Here is a 16,673-nt window from a genome sequence, read left to right on the forward strand (position 1 = left end):
GGAGGATTGGGGCTGCTCTGTGTAAAACCATTACAGAGAGCAGTTAAGTATTACATGTTTGTTTGTTTTTTTCTCTAAATAGCTTCTAATATCACATTAAAGACCCTATTCACACCTGTGTGTTCCAGGTAAACGTGCAGAAATGCGCATTTCTGCATGTGCTACAAATAACTGCGGCTATGAAACTTGAGTTTTGTAACGTGGCAAAATGTCCACTAAAAAAAAAAAAACAAAAAAAAAACGCTCTGGGGTTTGGTGTGGCACGTTACTCACACGGCATGGCCACCATTCACATATTGCAATACAAGGCATTCTCTGACTGGATGAGGTCGAGAGGCAGCGTGGTATATTTAAAAGATAAGTTAACCTTCCAGAAAAAAAATAATAAATGCACATTTTTTGCAGGTAAAAAAAAACCTGCATTTATTATTTTTGTCCGCAGGAGCTTGTAAACCGTTGCAGCAGCAATCAGCAGACCGCTGGTGCCATGCAGGTTTCCTGAATATACGTCAGTATATCTGCTTGCCCGTACGGAATAAACAAGCAAGCAGATATACTGACAGGAAGAACGAACTACCACGACGCTTCACAGGTAGTTAATTGAGGACTACAAGCCAACAGCTGCTAAGACTGTCGGGACTTGTAGTCGCTCATTCACAGATGACTGTGAATGAGTGACGCAGCCATGTGGGCGGAGCCCTGCACGGCCACGTTTTTAAAAATTTGACAGCTAGCGAGGAGGGAGAAGATCTCCTGCTAGCTGATAAAGCCGGGAGCGGCGGGTTAGCCGGGCCAGTCTGATCGTAACATATTCAGGGTGCAATATGGATGTAACATGTAACAAAAGGTGAACTTATCCTTTAAGCAAAAGTCCAGATATCTTTACAATTTCTTAAAAAAAATAATTCTTCTAAAAAGAAGCATTTGTGTTATTGCCGTAAATTGCGTCTATTTACTGTGCAATTAATAAATATGCATATGCTGTATACTAGAGCTAGCATGAGCGGAACAGAAAAACAAAACTGTCACTTCCTGCATACATTTTGTATTAAAGCAAATCGCACCGATCTAGAAGTCTTGTAAATGGAGTGTCCCTGACGTTAGCACACTCAGTGCACACGCCACAGATAGGAACATTCCACCGCTGGTCCGTGGGGGAGCCCGGTTTTCCGTAGATCGGCGGTTTAGGCGAGTAGGAGTTCAGACCTCCCCTAAGAAAAAAACAAGCAACCGATCCATGCAGTGGGGTCACAGCTCCACTGCACAGTGACAACAAAAAATTCTAAATGGACTTCCGCTTTCCCCAATAAACAGATGAAAAGCAAAATTCCAATTCACATTGCATGACTCCCCGTTTGCTAGGAAGATAGAACTGTATGGCAGTAAGTGTATTGTTGTGATTCCATTAGGAAATTTGGGTCATAATGTACAAGAATATCTCTGGAGGGTCTCGAGAGTGAGCTGACAGATGGACCCTTGGTTAGTACAATAGAACATGGCCTGATAAAATTGTGACCCTCCCAAATGTGGGAAGAATAGATGTCTTACAGAGCTGGGGGTCTTAGCAATAGTTCACACTGAATGCGACTTCTAAACCACACTACATCACTTGAAGTAGTGCGATTTCAAACCGCAGATCACTGCAATCTGTACCTTTGATTTCACTGCGATTTGCAATTTAATTTAACAGAAATCCATGCAAGTCGCAATGAAATCAGGAAAAAAAAGTAGTGCACAAACTATTTTTCAAATCGCACTGATTGAGACAGTGCCATAGAAATACATAAGATGTGACTTCAGATACAATTTGTAAATCACATGTCGCACTAGTGTGAACCAGGGCTTAAGTTCAATACCCAAAATATATAATCTCAAAATTCATTTTAAATATTCTTAAAGGGTATCTTAAACTCAAATTTTTTTTTGTTGGTTTTGGATTGTGTGATCAGGAGTTAGCACCTGTCAGGCTTTTATTTGTGTCTGCATCCCGATTAGGGAGATTTCCCCTTTCAAATGTCCTGATAAATACATTGAATATCCAAAATTATAAAAAAAAAAAAAAAAAAAAGACACTATCTGTACCTTCTATACTGGTGTGGAGTGAAGCATGGCAACGCCTCCCATGGTGCAACCTCAGCTAGAATAGGAAAGCCAAGAAAAGCCCCGCAGTTCATCCAAATCAGCCATAAAACACCAGCTTATGTGTACATTATTAAAGCGGAATTCCAGGAATGATCATTGGGCCAGCTTGGCTCGATGTCGATATCTGAAATCACCGTAGTAGTCTGCATTAGACAGTCATACTGCGATCTTCCAGGTGCTGCTCCAGCAGCTTCCCCTCTGCACAATGAACACAGGGGGGTTGCTTGATGGTTCGGCACTGCCCTCATCGAGTAATCTCCTTGTATTTTTTTTTTTTTTTTTACAAAATACGACTGGATGAGGTGGATGAGATCATGATGTCATCCACCCCTACTTTCACCCTTGTCCAATCAGAAAACGCCTTGTATTCATTTAAAAAAAAAAAAAAAAAAAGTACGACCTCCTGTATTCAGCATGCAGAGGGATATCAGCTCACACAGAATCCCAGCAGGACCTGGAAGATCCTGGCTGTCATTGTATATAGTGTGGACTACTACAGTTACATACAGCATTGCCCAGCTGCCCTACAGATATCAGATTGGCACAGTTACAAAAAGCCAAGCTGAACCATGCAAGTATGGAGTTCCATTTTAAAGCAAGGCTTGGTAACAACATGTAAGGCGATGCTTTATGTTAGTGTTCTTTATATTACACCAGGGGAGATCAACCCGTGGCTTTTGGGCCACATGTGGCCCTCAGAGACCCACGACTTCAAACCTGGGAAAAAAATGCAGAGGGTTGGCATCCCGTTGATCGCCATCTGGGCTTGCCGACCCGCCACCCAAGAGCATCAGAGTGCATTGAGCCACTGTCGGCAGCAGAGGAAGCAGGCAACTGTGCACGAGCCACATAAGCCAATGCTTCCTCTGTAGTGCTGGCTCCTGTCCCAGGCAGAGTGATACCCAATACGCATCGTCTGGGACATTTCTAGCACCCTGCAGAGCGATGCCAGCAGAAGCTGGAAGAAGAAAAGAGAGTCGGTTGAGATGCACTTCAGAAACCACATGGCTCAAGCTACCAGGAAGTTGCCAACTGTAATGGGCTAATACATTTGTGGCCCAGGAATTCCCCACCCCCCAGCCACACATATAGAAGGGGCATGTATACATGTGGCTGCGGGGCTGGGAATGCTTGGGCCACAAATATATTAGCCCATTACAGATGACAGGGCACGGCCACAAGGGTTCGGAAGTACATTTGAACACGCTTGATCTCATCTCTAGTGGTAACAAAAAAGGAAGGAATTGTTTTCTGAAGGGTCACCGGGTATTTTATAACTGTAAAACTTTATTAAGAGCAGGGTCAATGATTTTTATAAAAAAAATAAAAAATAAATAAAAAAAATCGATTTTTTTAATTTAAATCGGATTTTTTTTTATTTAAATTGGATTTTTTTGAATAAAATGCTTTTTGAGGAAAATATATTACCATCCAAAGGTTATTCCATCATGAAATAAAGATTAGTTTTTTAATTATGTAGAATAAGGCTGTATAGGTTTCATTTTTTTGGTAAATAAATTCCATGAATCCATTCACAATGTCATGCTCTTCCAGAGGTGTTTGTAAGATTATTGGGCAGTTTCTCTGCCTACAAGATATTATCACAGATGTTGGTTTACTTTTGCAGTTCTCAAAACTGAATTTGGCTCAGCGGAGATCACATGCCTCTTCTTCACAGCAAAAATGTTATAACATGAACAGAGTTAAGAAAAAGACCTTCATCCTAACTTCTACAAACCTCTGAATACAGAATCAACCCCTTCAGTGCTAAATTTCAAGAAGTTCAGTGAATAGAATAGAAAAAATATTTTTCTGATTGTTTGGAGTGGAATAGATCTGCACAAGAAGAAAGTGAAGCTAAGTGTGAGGAGGAAGGGGCTGACAGTCTAAGTTTCTTAAAATATATATATTTTGTTTAGCCAAATTAGTTAACAAACATGGATGTTTAAGCAAATCACATATGCTGGAATGTTATTGTTTCAGATGAATAAATCTGTTTAAATTGTTATTATTAAAGTAATGATTATTTTTCTCCTTCCTAAGTACAACAGAAAAGTTGTCCAAATATGAATGATTAACCTATTAAACTGGGGATAAAAAAACTAATATGAAAAGTTGTTATTCTAAAAATCTTCATCTACTTGTATATTAAAGTTATACCAGCAAGAATTAGTCTTTATGTAGAAAACTAGGATTTAAATCAAGCCTTACTGACTAGTGATTTAAATTGTGATTTAAATCAGTTTGATTTAAATCAAATCCACCCTGATTAAGAGGATGCAAACATTGCTTACACCAGGGCTAGACAAATCCCAAAAAGAGGGAAGAGCTCAGCTCTGTTCGGATACTAGTCCAAAACCTGCCTGATATATCCCACCAGGAAGCTGCCCATCATATGCAACCAAGGCATCCGACCCTGCGGCTGCATGTATACAAGGAACTTGGTCACTTATGATTGGTAGTCCGATGTGACAGCTTCATGGCAGGATAACTCAGACGGGTCAGTATCTGAACAAGCCTGAGTTCATCCCGTCTCAAGGGCCAAGTAGCCAATGCTTCCTAAAAATTACTGCTGGTACCTAATTTCTTAGGTTTCTTCTAGTTGTTGTCAATGGAATGGACTCTTAGAAAAAAATCCCTCTGGCTCCTAGATTGAACAGATTTGATAATGAATTCCATATTAATTTATCCCCCCCTGGCTTAAACATTACAGAGGGACTAAGTAAAATTATTACAACTTTTTCCATGAAAAGTTAAGGCGATATGAAATCCAAAAGCATACATTTATTATATTGCAGCTTACCAATTCTTAGATGTGATGGCTACAACATTTATTTCAGGTACTTATATTGCGCCGTCAATTTACACAGCACTTTACATATATATTGTACATTCACATCAGTCCCTAACCCTCAAGGGGTGTACAATCTAAGGTCCCTAACTCACATTCATACATACACATACTAGGGACAATTTAGACAGGAGACAATTAACCTACCAGTATGTCTTTGGAGTGTGGGAGGAAACCGGAGTACCCGGAGGAAACCCACACAGGAACAGGGAGAACATGCAAACTCCAGGCAGGTGGTGCCGTGGTTGGGATTCGAACCAACGACCCTAGTACTGCCAGGCAGAAGTGCTAACCATTTAGCCACTGTGCTGCCCACATTAGTTTTATTTTTTAGGCTTCTCCTTATTGGCTGGGGCACAGCAGTGAGAGCAATTCACAGCCACTGAGGAGGGAGTGCGGGGACGGGGCTGAGACACACAAAGGTGGCTCAGGAGTGAGAATGCACTTGAGTACCCAGAGCAAGCAGCTTGCTCTGGTGGCATTCAGCAGGGGACCAGAGAAAGGGAAGATTGGGGCTGCTCTGTGCAAAACCATTACACAGAGCAGGTAAGTATGACATGTTTATTTATTTCTATGTGAACCTTTAGTATCACTTTAACACCAGCAGGGGTTATTAAAACGATCAGCTTTTATTTATTTATTTAAAACCAAGAGGAAAAACACTGTTTGCTATAACTGATTATGAAGTGTGAGCTGGAGTTTTGGGTTCAATCTGTTAGTGGTTCTAAATCAGCTAATACATTTAACGGTACCCTCCTCCCAAACCAACAAGACTATCTGCTGTGTCTCCTATGTTCCTTCATCCAAAGATGTGCCTCACTAATACAGAAGGTGTGTTACTGGCCAGGTCACCAGGTGGAAACAGGGAAATAAGCCACATCTAAGGATTGGTAAGCTGCAATATAATACATTTTTGGAAAGAACAAAGAGAGGGCACACAGGCCTAGTGCATTACCATAAAAAATGTTTAATAAGAAATAAAGTAGGTGTTGTACTCAAAAACGACAATAAAGTCAAGGCACGTCATAAAAGAACAGCTTGGTCAACACCGTGCTGAGTAACAGTAATTCTGAGGAAGATGCAAGTCCTCGAAACGCGTCAGCCTATTGGATGTCTACACTCCCTATTGCGGATGGTTAGGCTACATTCACACTAGGCGGCAGAGAGGCGTTTGGGAAGCCTTTTTACCGCTTCCCAAACGCCTCTGCCAATTCTGCACATTACAGCACATGGTGCTTTTCTAACGGGAGCGTTTGCGGCAAAATGGACACCTCTGGTCGAGCCAGAAGGAGTTGAAGCCTCCTATTCTCGTCTATGGTGCCGCTCCGCAAACACCCGGCCGGCGTTTGCGGTGCGGTAACACCACTCAAACTGCATTATAGGCGTTTGTGGGGCGCTATTAACGCGCGGCAAACGCCTAGCAACCGCGGCTAAACCACGCATGCGGCGTTTGCGCAGCGTTTAGATACGCTCCGCAAACACCGGACCAACGCTTGCCAAACGCTATAGGGGCGTTTGACAAGCGTTGGTAAAACAGCCAAGTGTGAACGAGCCCTTACTCAGCGCTGTGTTGACCCAGCTGTTCTTTTATGATGTGCCTTGACTATATTGTCGTTTTTGAGTACAACACCTACTTTATTTCTTATTAAACATTTTTTATGGTAATGCTCTGTGCGCCCTCTGTTTGTTCTTTCCTCATTCAGTATATTTGGATTCCCCCGGTCTATTGAGGGCAGCAAGGTGTGCATGTTCCAGAACATTCTTAATGTGGTTGTAGCCTGCATCAAGTCCATCCCCAAGCGCAGGAGCATTTGTGTTTGATAATACATTTTTGGTTTTGGGTTTAATACCGCTGTAACATACACTTTACCACACAGCTGCATTACTTGGTGTATCATCTTGTAGTCCAGCTTTATAGCTGAATATACAGTATTTTTTATTATCCACTTTTAAAACAGGGGGTGTACAATCTAAGGCAGTGTTTCTCAACTTTTTTTCAGTCAAGGCACCCTTTAAAATGATGGACAGTCCCGAGGCACCCTTTAAAATGATGGACAGTCCCAAGGCACCCTTTAAAATGATGGACAGTCCCGAGGCACCCTTTAAAATGATGGACAGTCCCAAGGCACCCTTTAAAATGATGGACAGTCCCGAGGCACCCTTTAAAATGGACAGTCCTGAGGCACCCCATTCTAAAATGTGAAAAACTATTCTAATAGTTTTTTATAACGCAGCAATATCCACACATGTAGGACACCCAACATTAGAGGGGATTTAATCTTCCAAAGCAAATATACTTTCGCACAATACTTTTGCAATACTGACTAGTATTCGTGTTTTTCTTCTCCCTCAGTTTTTCTCCACCACTGAGCTGATGTGACCCCAGCATTGACGGAGAGGGGCAGGGGAGGGTCAAACCAGGATGCTGTGCAAGCAGCTGACATCCTCCTTATTAACTGATGATGTCATTGGTTGTCAAGACACTGGTGGCTAGAAGGTCGTAATGGTGCGCAATGAAAACCTGTGGCTTTGTGTAACTAAAAGGCAGGCTTGTTCCACCCGCTGGCTTGTATACAAGTTTTGGGCAATTTTTAGACATTTTGCCAAGGCACCCCTGAAGAAACCTAAAGGCACCCCTGAAGAAACCTAAAAGGCACCCCTGAAGAAACCTAAAAGGCACCCCTGAAGAAACCTAAAAGGCACCCCTGAAGAAACCTAAAGGCACCCTGGTTGAGGAAGGCTGATCTAAGGAATTTAGTTGTCTTTCTTGTGCAACAAATACAATAAATTATACCATATATATCAGTGCGAGTATACGTTCCAAATAATACTAGTAACACACTAGTCGGTGTCACTATAACATTGGCATTCAGCTTTAAATTATTTCCTAAATATATAACTGGCCTGGGTTTATTTTTCATTATTTGCTCAACGTTCAGCAAGAAGAAACAGCTTCCTTCTACGCACAATCCTTCCCACTCGTAGTACATATGCCTGTTCATTGAGTGTTAAAGGGCGCCTGATTTCTGAATGCTCTGAAGAAGCAAAAAGGAAATGATATCCTATAGGTAGGTGCCTGACAACCATAAGTCAGAGCTTGCATTGAACGTCTGCGAGGACCCAGCCTGTGTTCCAGACACATATGCACACACGCTGATAGAAAGCATAGGGTATTCAAGCTGACACGTATGATTCATTCACTGCAAGTCTTGCCAACACAAACTGTATTCCAGGCCACATAAGCAAAGTGAATTAAGCTGCGACTGAATGGCAGGGATGGAGAGCCGGTATCAGCAGAGGGGGGGGGGGGGGGGACATGCCAAATGCTCCTTGCTCGCTCAGTGCTAGGCCCAAATCAGCAAAGCCCAGTTAAAAAAAAAAATGAAAAACCAACAGCAGCATTACAGCTAAACAAAACAGCAGAGTAAATAAATCCAGATGTATCTGCATCAGAGAAATGATAGAACAAGGTCTCTACGGCTGAGGGGGAATTACACCGAGCTTGACATTGAGATCTGCTCCAGAACACAATGGGTTAACGGCAGAGACTTTTCCGCTACCATCCTAAGGGTACACTTGTGTATGATCACAAGAAATAATCCGTTGCAATCAATGGCGAGAGTTTTTTTTTTTTCTCTCTTAGCTGAGAACAGACCTCGGGAAGGGGGTGGGTGGGAGGGAGGTCATTCAAGAAAAAACACACACCCAGCCCCTTTAACTCCCCATGTCATTGATGCACAAGACGATCGTGACATTCTGCAGCATTGCAAGGCTCAATATTAAAGAGGTAGCGCAAAATGGGTTTGTGGTTACACACTATGAGGATGACGGGGGGGACGGATTACACTGCAACCTTGCACAACCAAAGAACCCTAAATCTCTAGACCAATGATACAAATGGCCACCCACCACCACCGATCTGAATGAAAACATAAAGAGTGTGCTTGTGATAAAGAAATCTGCATAGCTGTGGATGTCCTTTAGTGCTCCGAGGTGGAGATATACTGAATATGGGCGATATATCGGAACATGGGACTATATTGTACACCCAGTGGAGGTTACAGAGACCTTTAGATGGCTGATGGTGCTCTCTAGGATGGGGAGGACATAATGTGATATATGCAACATGGTGGGTCAGGAAGCAATTTCGCTTTTGCACATCCTTGAAAGGGGACCTATAGGTGATCCGATGAGGACAACTAGGAAAATTGGCTGAACTGGTCAGGGGTGAACACTAGAATGGGGGTTATAATGCAACATAGACGTCAAGGAGGCTGGGCCATTTCTAATATTTTGTATACTTAGAAGCCCCCGTGTGTTAGAAACTTTTGGGAGGTTGGGGAAGGTCTCATATGAATGTAATGTGTATTAACACCAGAAGAAATTAGGGTCCTCCTTTACACCACAGGGACTGGCTGACCTGGATAGGGATTACCATTAGAAAAAAAATTGTTATACCTTTGCAACCTTTTCAACACAGAGGAACCCTTGAAATAACTTTTGGGTCTCAGGGAACCCCTGCTATAAAGAACTATATCTACAACTCATGATACATTAGTGTGATGGCCGGTGGGAAGAACGCTCCTTACACTTGTGGTCATTGGAAAGAAATCCCCTCCCTTACAGATGGCTAAAAAGATCAATGGTGTCAGTGGGAACTTATCTGGGAGGCAGAAATTGCTCATTGCTCAAGGAACCCCTAGCAACCTCTGTAGGAACTCTAGGGTTCCATGGAACCGTGGTTGAGAAACCATGCCCTAAAATGTTGTATTTAGACATCCAAAAGGCCTCCACAGATAAGAGGGTGCCACCAGGTCTATCAAGAGGGGGTTACCTGCATGGAAGTTACCATTTCAGTATTGAGTCTTATTGTCACATATTGCAATTGTGCACAGCTAATCTATAAAGGAGACCTCCAGCAGGATGGGAACCCTTGAGGACTATAGGCACCTGGATGGGGGTCATATGTCAGAATTAGAAAAAGGATGGATTTTGTCATTTAATGCAATTTTGCACTCCCAGGACCCCCAATATAAGGAGACCTCCATTGGGCTGGGTGTCCTCAAGTGCTATTGGGAAAGGCCGACACCTTGCTATCTGGAGAAGGATGGACTTATTAGGAATTATAATTATGCACACCCAAAACCTCCTATAAATATAAGAGGACCTCCATTGGACTGGATGCCCTCTATGAACATGGAGACCTAGATGGAGTGAACATCTCAGTATTACAAGAAGGATGGGTCATAATGTCATGTAGTATAATTTGGCACTCCTAGGACCCCCAATAAAAGGTGATCTCGATTAGACTGGGTGTCCTCTAGTGATACTAGGAAGGACTGACAACTTGCTGTCTGTCTGAAGAAGCATGGTCATAGTAGGTATTACAGTTATGCACACCCAAGTGCTATTGGGAAAGGCCGATACCTTGCTATCTGCAGAAGGATGGTCTTATTAGGTATTATAATTATGCACAGCCAGGACCCTATATAAGGAGATTTCCGTTAGGTTGGGTGTCCTCTATTGCTATTGGGAAAGGTTGACACCTTTCTATCTGGAGAAGGATAGTCTTATCGGGTGTTACAATTACACACACCCAAAACCTCCTATAAATATAAGAGGACCTCCATTGGACTGGATGCAATCTATGAACATGGAGACCTAGATGGAGTGAATATCTCAGTATTACAAGAAGGATGGGTCAAATTGTCATGTGGTATAATTTTGCACTCCTAGGCCCCCAATATAAGGTGATCTCGATTAGGCTGGGTGTCCTCTAGTGATACTAGGATGGTCTGACACCTTGCTGTCTGAAGAAGCATGGTCATATTAGGTATTACAGTTATGCACACCCAGGAATCCCTATAAATATAAAAAGACCTCCACTGGACTGGACGACCTCTAAGAATATGGAGACCTCCAGGAGGGGTGCCTTCTAAGACTATGGAGATCTAGATTGGGGCTATTATCTTAGTAGAATGGGTCAGATTGTCATGAAGTACAATTTTACACTCCTAGGACCCCCTATATATAAGGAGACCTCCACTGGGCTGGATATCCTTTAAGAATATGGAGACCTCCAGGAGGGGTGCCCTCTTAAGACTATGGAGATCTAGATGGGGTTATCTCAGCAGAATGGGTCATATTGTCATGTGGTATACTTTTGCACTCCTAGGGCCCCCTATGTATAAGGAGACCTCCTTCGGGCTGGGTGCCTTCTAGAACTATGGGGCAGGGCCGACACCTTATCTGGAGAAGGATGGATCATTTTGTCAGGTATTAGAATGTTGTATTGGCACACCCAGGGCACTTGATAATCAGACTGGGGGCTCCATAGAACGGTGGGGACATGGATGGGGGTTAATATCTTTTTATTAGAAGTGATGGACCATATTGTCAAGTATTACAATTTTGCATTCCTAGGACCCTCCTTCCTTATGTATAAGGAGACATTTATTAAGCCAGATATCCTCTTGTACTAGGGAGCAGTGCTAGAATTTGTCGGTGATTTGTAGATTTGTCTTATGATCATTTACAGGCCACCTGTATATATAAGAAAACCTCCACTAGGCTGGGGGCCTTCTAGGACTATGAGGGCAGGGCTAACATATTGTTGGAGATGGGTGGGTCGTAGAATATCAGACTGCGCGCCTTCTAGGATTTTGGAGACCTGGTAGGGAGTTAATATCTTTGTACTGGAAGGATGGCTCATATTGCCATGAATTACAATTTTTACCATCTTTATACACAAGGGGACCTTCATTAGGCTAGGGGCCCTCTAGGACTATGGGTTCATGGCCAGCACCTTCCTAGTTGCAGATGGACTTATGATCAGGTATTACACCCTATAATCACCCTGGTGGCCCTCTAGTACTATGGGAACCTGGAAACGGGTTAATATCTTTATATTATGGGTCATATTGTCATGTGTTACAATTTTCCCCCCTATATAAGGAGACCCCTCAATAAGACTGGGAGCCATTTGGGACTAGAAAGATGGGCTGCCGACCTCTAATTGGAAATGGATGGGTCATAATAAAATCAGACTGGTTGGCCTCTAGGATTTTGGGGACCTGGAAGGGAGTCAATATCTTTGTAATAGAAGTATGGGTGAGATATTACAATTCTGCGCTCCTGGGACCCCCTTGAATAAGCAGACCCCCACTACGCTGCAAGCCCACTAGGACTATGAGGTAGGGCTGACACCATCCAATTTGGAGAGAGGTGGGTCATATTGTTGGTATTACAAAACTGGACACCCAGAACCCCCTTTATATGTAATGCTGGGTCTAATATGCTGGTCCTCCCTAGGATTATGGGGGAGGGCTGACGTTTTGTAAATGACCCTCATTAGATTTGGGACTGTGGAGGGGGGGGGGGTGAGCTGATACCTATTTGGAAATGAATGGGTCATGTTATAATCAGGACTGGGTGTCCTATAGGATTTTGGGGACCTGGAGGGTGTTAATATCTTTAAAGGATGGATCATATTACAATGCTGCACTTCTAGGAACCCATTTATATACAAGGAGCACTGCACTAGGCTGGGGGCTCTCTTGGGCTATGGGGTCAGGCTGAACCCTTCCTATATGGAGAGAGATGGGTCATTTTTGTCCCGTGTTACTATACTGTACACCCAGGACCCCCTTGCATATATAATATATAATCCCAGGGACTATGGGGGCAGGGCTGACACCCTGCAACTTGGAAATGGATGGGTCAAATTATAATCAGCCTGGGGGCCCCTTTAGGATTTTGGTGATGTGGATGGGGATTAATATCTTTGTATTACAAGGATGAATCATATTACAATTTTGCACTCCTGGGACCCCCAGTCGGGGGGGGGGGGCTCTAGGACTATGGGGGGAAGGCCTGAGGTCCTGTACTTTGGGGTGGATGGGCCCCATTATAATCAGTCTGGAGGCCCTTTTAGGTTTATGGGGGCAGGACTGATGCCCTGTAATTTGGGGATGGATGGGCCCCATTATAGTCAGTCCGGGGGCCCCTCTAGAACTATGGGGGCAGGGCTGGTGTCCTGTAATTTGGGGATGGATGGGCCCCATTATAGTCAGTCTGGGGGCCCCTCTAGGACTATGGGAGCAGGACTTCTGTCCTGTAATTTGGGGATGGGTGGGCCCCATTATAGTCAGTCTGGGGGCCCCTCTAGGACTATGGGGGCAGGACTACTGTCCTGTAATTTGGGGATGGGTGGGCCCCATTATAGTCAGTCTGGGGGCCCCTCTAGGACTATGGGGGCAGGACTAGTGTCCTGTAATTTGGGGATGGATGGGCCCCATTATAGTCAGTCTTGGGGGTCCTGTAGCAGTGTGGGGGCTGAGCTCCTGTAATATGAGTTGGATGGGCCCCTTTAAAGTCAAGCTGGGGGCCCCTCTAGGACTGACCTATAATTTGTGGTGTATGGGTCCCATTATAGTCAGTCTGGGGGCCCCTGTAAGAATGTGAGGGCAGTTCTGAGCTCCTGTAATCGGAGGATAGATGGGCCCCTTTAAAGTCAGTGTGGGGGCCCCTGTAGGACTGTGTGGGAGGGCTGTAAGGTGGGATGGATAGGCCCCATTAGAGTCAGCCTGGGGGCCCCTGTGACTGTAGAGAGGTGCAGTGGTGTGGGGAGGTAGGTGGGTCGGTGTAGGGGGAGGGAGGTAGGTGGGTGGATGAGGCTGGTGCAGGGATGAGAATCTCCTCACCTTCCATCATGGTGGCACACTCTCATTCCTCAATCTCCTCAGGAGGCGGGGGAGGGAGGGCAGCTGAGCTCCGCAGTGAAGGATGGAGGTGTCTCCGGGGGCCCCGGGGGTGCTCTGTATCCAGGGGCCCGCTGTCTGCCCGGAGGATGCTGAGAGAAAACGGAGATCACACCGCTATCAGGAGCCGACCAATCCCCGCCCTTCTCGCGGGTCACGTGCAGCGCTCTCCTCACACAATACACACCGCCGCGCGCGCACCCGTCTCCTAGAGACTCGGACACTCCGGGCCCCGGATCACGTGACGCACTTCCCTCACACCGAGCCCGGGAATATCGCTTCATGCATCACCCGGATACCTCACAGGGGCCCCAGAGGGCGAAGGATGTGAGGGTCGGAACAGGGACCCGAATAAGTGGAAAGATGTGACCCCCAATGGCTGTGGGAGCCAGGACAGTATTGGGCTGCTCAACAGTTGTAGGACAGCACAGAGGTCCCAATACAGGGGGGATAAAGACAGTCCAGGGGCCCCAATACAGGGGGGGGGATAAAGACAGTCCAGGGTCCCCAATACAGGGGGGATAAAGACAGTACAGGGGGGGATAAAGACAGTCCAGGGGCCCCAATACAGGGGGGGGGATAAAGATAGTCCAGGGGCCCCAATACAGGGGGGGGATAAAGACAGTCCAGGGGCCCCAATACAGGGGGGGATAAAGACAGTCCAGGGGCCCCAATACAGGGGGGATAAAGACAGTCCAGGGGCCCCAATACAGGGGGGGATAAAGACAGTCCAGGGGCCCCAATACAGGGGGGGGGATAAAGACAGTCCAGGGTCCCCAATACAGGGGGGATAAAGACAGTCCAGGGGCCCCAATACAGGGGGGGATAAAGACAGTCCAGGGGCCCCAATACAGGGAGGATAAAGACAGTCCAGGGGCCCCAATGGATGGAAAAGTGTGGGTACAGGGTGCAAGAGCTAGGACAGTACAGTGCACCAATGGGCGGGAAGAAGTAGGAGCCAGGACAGTACAGGGGCCCGAATGGGTGCAAGAGCTAGAAAAGTACAAGGGCCCCAATGGGTGCAAGGATGTAGGAGCCAGGATGGTACAGGGGCCCAATGGGTGCAAGGATGTGGGGGTTAGGAAAGTCATGGGGCCCAATAGGGGGCAAGGGGGGATGGACAGTACAGGGGTCCCTATGGATGGAAAATTATGGATGTTAGTGTAGTAAAGGAGATGAGGTTGCAGGATGTAAAGATAAGGGTACAGGGGCCCCAATGGATGCAAGTATGTAGGAGCCAGTACAGGGGCCCCAATGAGTGCAAGAATGTAGGAGTCAGGACAGTACAGGGGCCCCAATGGGTGCAAGGATGTAGGAGCCATGCCAGTACAGGGGCCCCAATGGGTGCAAGGATGTAGGAGGCAGGACAGTACAGGGACCCCAGTGGGTGCAAGGATGTAGGAGCCAGGATGGTACAGGGACCCAATGGGTGCAAGGATTTGGGGGTTAGGACAGTACATGGGGCCCAATAGGTGGCAAGGGGGAATGGACAGTACAGGGGCCCCTATGGATGGAAAATTATTGATGTTAGTGTAAAGGAGATGAGGTTGCAGGATGTAAAGAAAAGGGTACAGGACAGTACAGGGGCCCCAATGGGTGGAAGGATGTAGGAGCCAGGACAGTACAGGGGCCCCAATGGGTGGAAGGATGTAGGAGTCAGGACAGTACAGGGGCCCCAACGGGTGCAAGAATGTAGGAGCCAGGCCAGTACAGGGGCCCCAAGGGGCTCTGCACCGTTGCCACCACATTGTGCACGCTCCTCTTCTATGTAGGAAGCTGTGTGTACACATGGTTTATTATAGATGAAATCCCCTATTTTCTAATCTCACTACAGCCCAGGTTGGGGGGGCGGGGCTAAATCAAAACCGGTCACATGTCCTGTGACATCCTTTACCCTAGGTTCACACCTAACCTCCGGTTCACATCTATGCGGGTGGTGCCGCTGCAGATCCGCACGAAAATCCATGCAGCCGCACCGCCCGCACGGAATTGCAGACCTGCGGGCAGGTGCCATTAGTTCCAATGGCATGCCGTCCGCACTGGGAAACGCAACCGTACTGGGAACCGAGGTTTCCGTGTGGACTGTGTTTTCCAACACACGGGAGTCCATTCAAATGAATGGGCTCTCGTGCCCGCGCAAAACGCGGCCCGCACGGTGTGAACCTAGAGTTAACATGATTTCCTATAGGACACGTTCACATCTCCGCGTTTTCACCCGATGTGTTTTTTGGGAAAGTGTCAGGGACTTTTTTAAACACAAAAAGTTGCGGTTTTGGTTTTATAGACATCAATGCAAATGCTGTAGAAAAGCATGTAGTGTGTTTTTGCCATGTTATTGATGCGTTTTGTATTTTAAATCTGCTTAGCAACAAGAAAAAAAAAACAAAATATCAAATACATGTGCAAAAACGCAAAACACACTGCAGAAACTAACAAAAACTGCATAGGTGTGGATCCAGCCTAAGGCTGGCCATACATTATACAATTTTCTTCCCAATTTCCTTTAGATTTACCTTCAACTATGTAGTGCAAGGGCCTGCCTAAAAAAAAAAAATCCGATTTAAAAAAAAAAAAAAAAATCCGATGTAAAAATTAAAAAAACAAATCATTGATTTTTATCCACCCTGGTTTAGAATCACTTTAAAGTGGTAGTTGTAGCAAACTTGCTCATCAGAGTTGGACGCGGAGTTCCCCTTTTTTATTAGAAGTATTCCTCAATCCTTTATTCCCTACCCCCTCCCTTCCTGAGAGGCACAGGGACAGATGTGTGAGTGTTAAAAGTTGCTGGCAGGCTGGAGCAGCAGGGGGCCCAGCGCTACAAAGCCCCCCCATAGAGACAGCAGACTTTTGGTCCCAAGGCCTGTGTAAAATCACACCTCCTAATCAAGATAAGATAGTTTTTTCCCAGGACTTGAAATAAG

The 16,673-nt window shown here is 45.4% G+C and overlaps 1 protein-coding gene and 1 long non-coding RNA gene across 2 annotated transcripts in view; one reads left to right on the top strand and one right to left on the bottom strand.

The window, feature by feature from the left end:
• LOC149453995 (uncharacterized) overlaps nucleotides 1-7,798 on the top strand; it is a 196,596-nt gene extending 188,798 nt beyond the window's left edge. Inside the window, exon 3 of the long non-coding RNA XR_016314402.1 lies at nucleotides 7,347-7,798. This is a non-coding gene — a long non-coding RNA (uncharacterized LOC149453995). The remainder of the gene's footprint in view (nucleotides 1-7,346) is intronic.
• Nucleotides 1-13,896, bottom strand: part of SGIP1 (SH3GL interacting endocytic adaptor 1) — a 230,210-nt gene extending 216,314 nt beyond the window's left edge. The window contains exon 1 of the mRNA XM_089687948.1: nucleotides 13,696-13,896. Coding sequence (XP_089544074.1) covers nucleotides 13,696-13,705 — 10 coding nt within the window. The 5' untranslated portion in view covers nucleotides 13,706-13,896. The remainder of the gene's footprint in view (nucleotides 1-13,695) is intronic.
• Nucleotides 13,897-16,673: the final 2,777 nt, after the last annotated feature.

The sequence above is a fragment of the Staurois parvus genome, unplaced genomic scaffold, assembly GCF_062004578.1.
Source record: "Staurois parvus isolate SC_StPar_1 unplaced genomic scaffold, SC_StPar_1.0 ptg000441l, whole genome shotgun sequence".
In the NCBI taxonomy this organism is placed as follows: Eukaryota; Metazoa; Chordata; class Amphibia; order Anura; family Ranidae; genus Staurois; species Staurois parvus.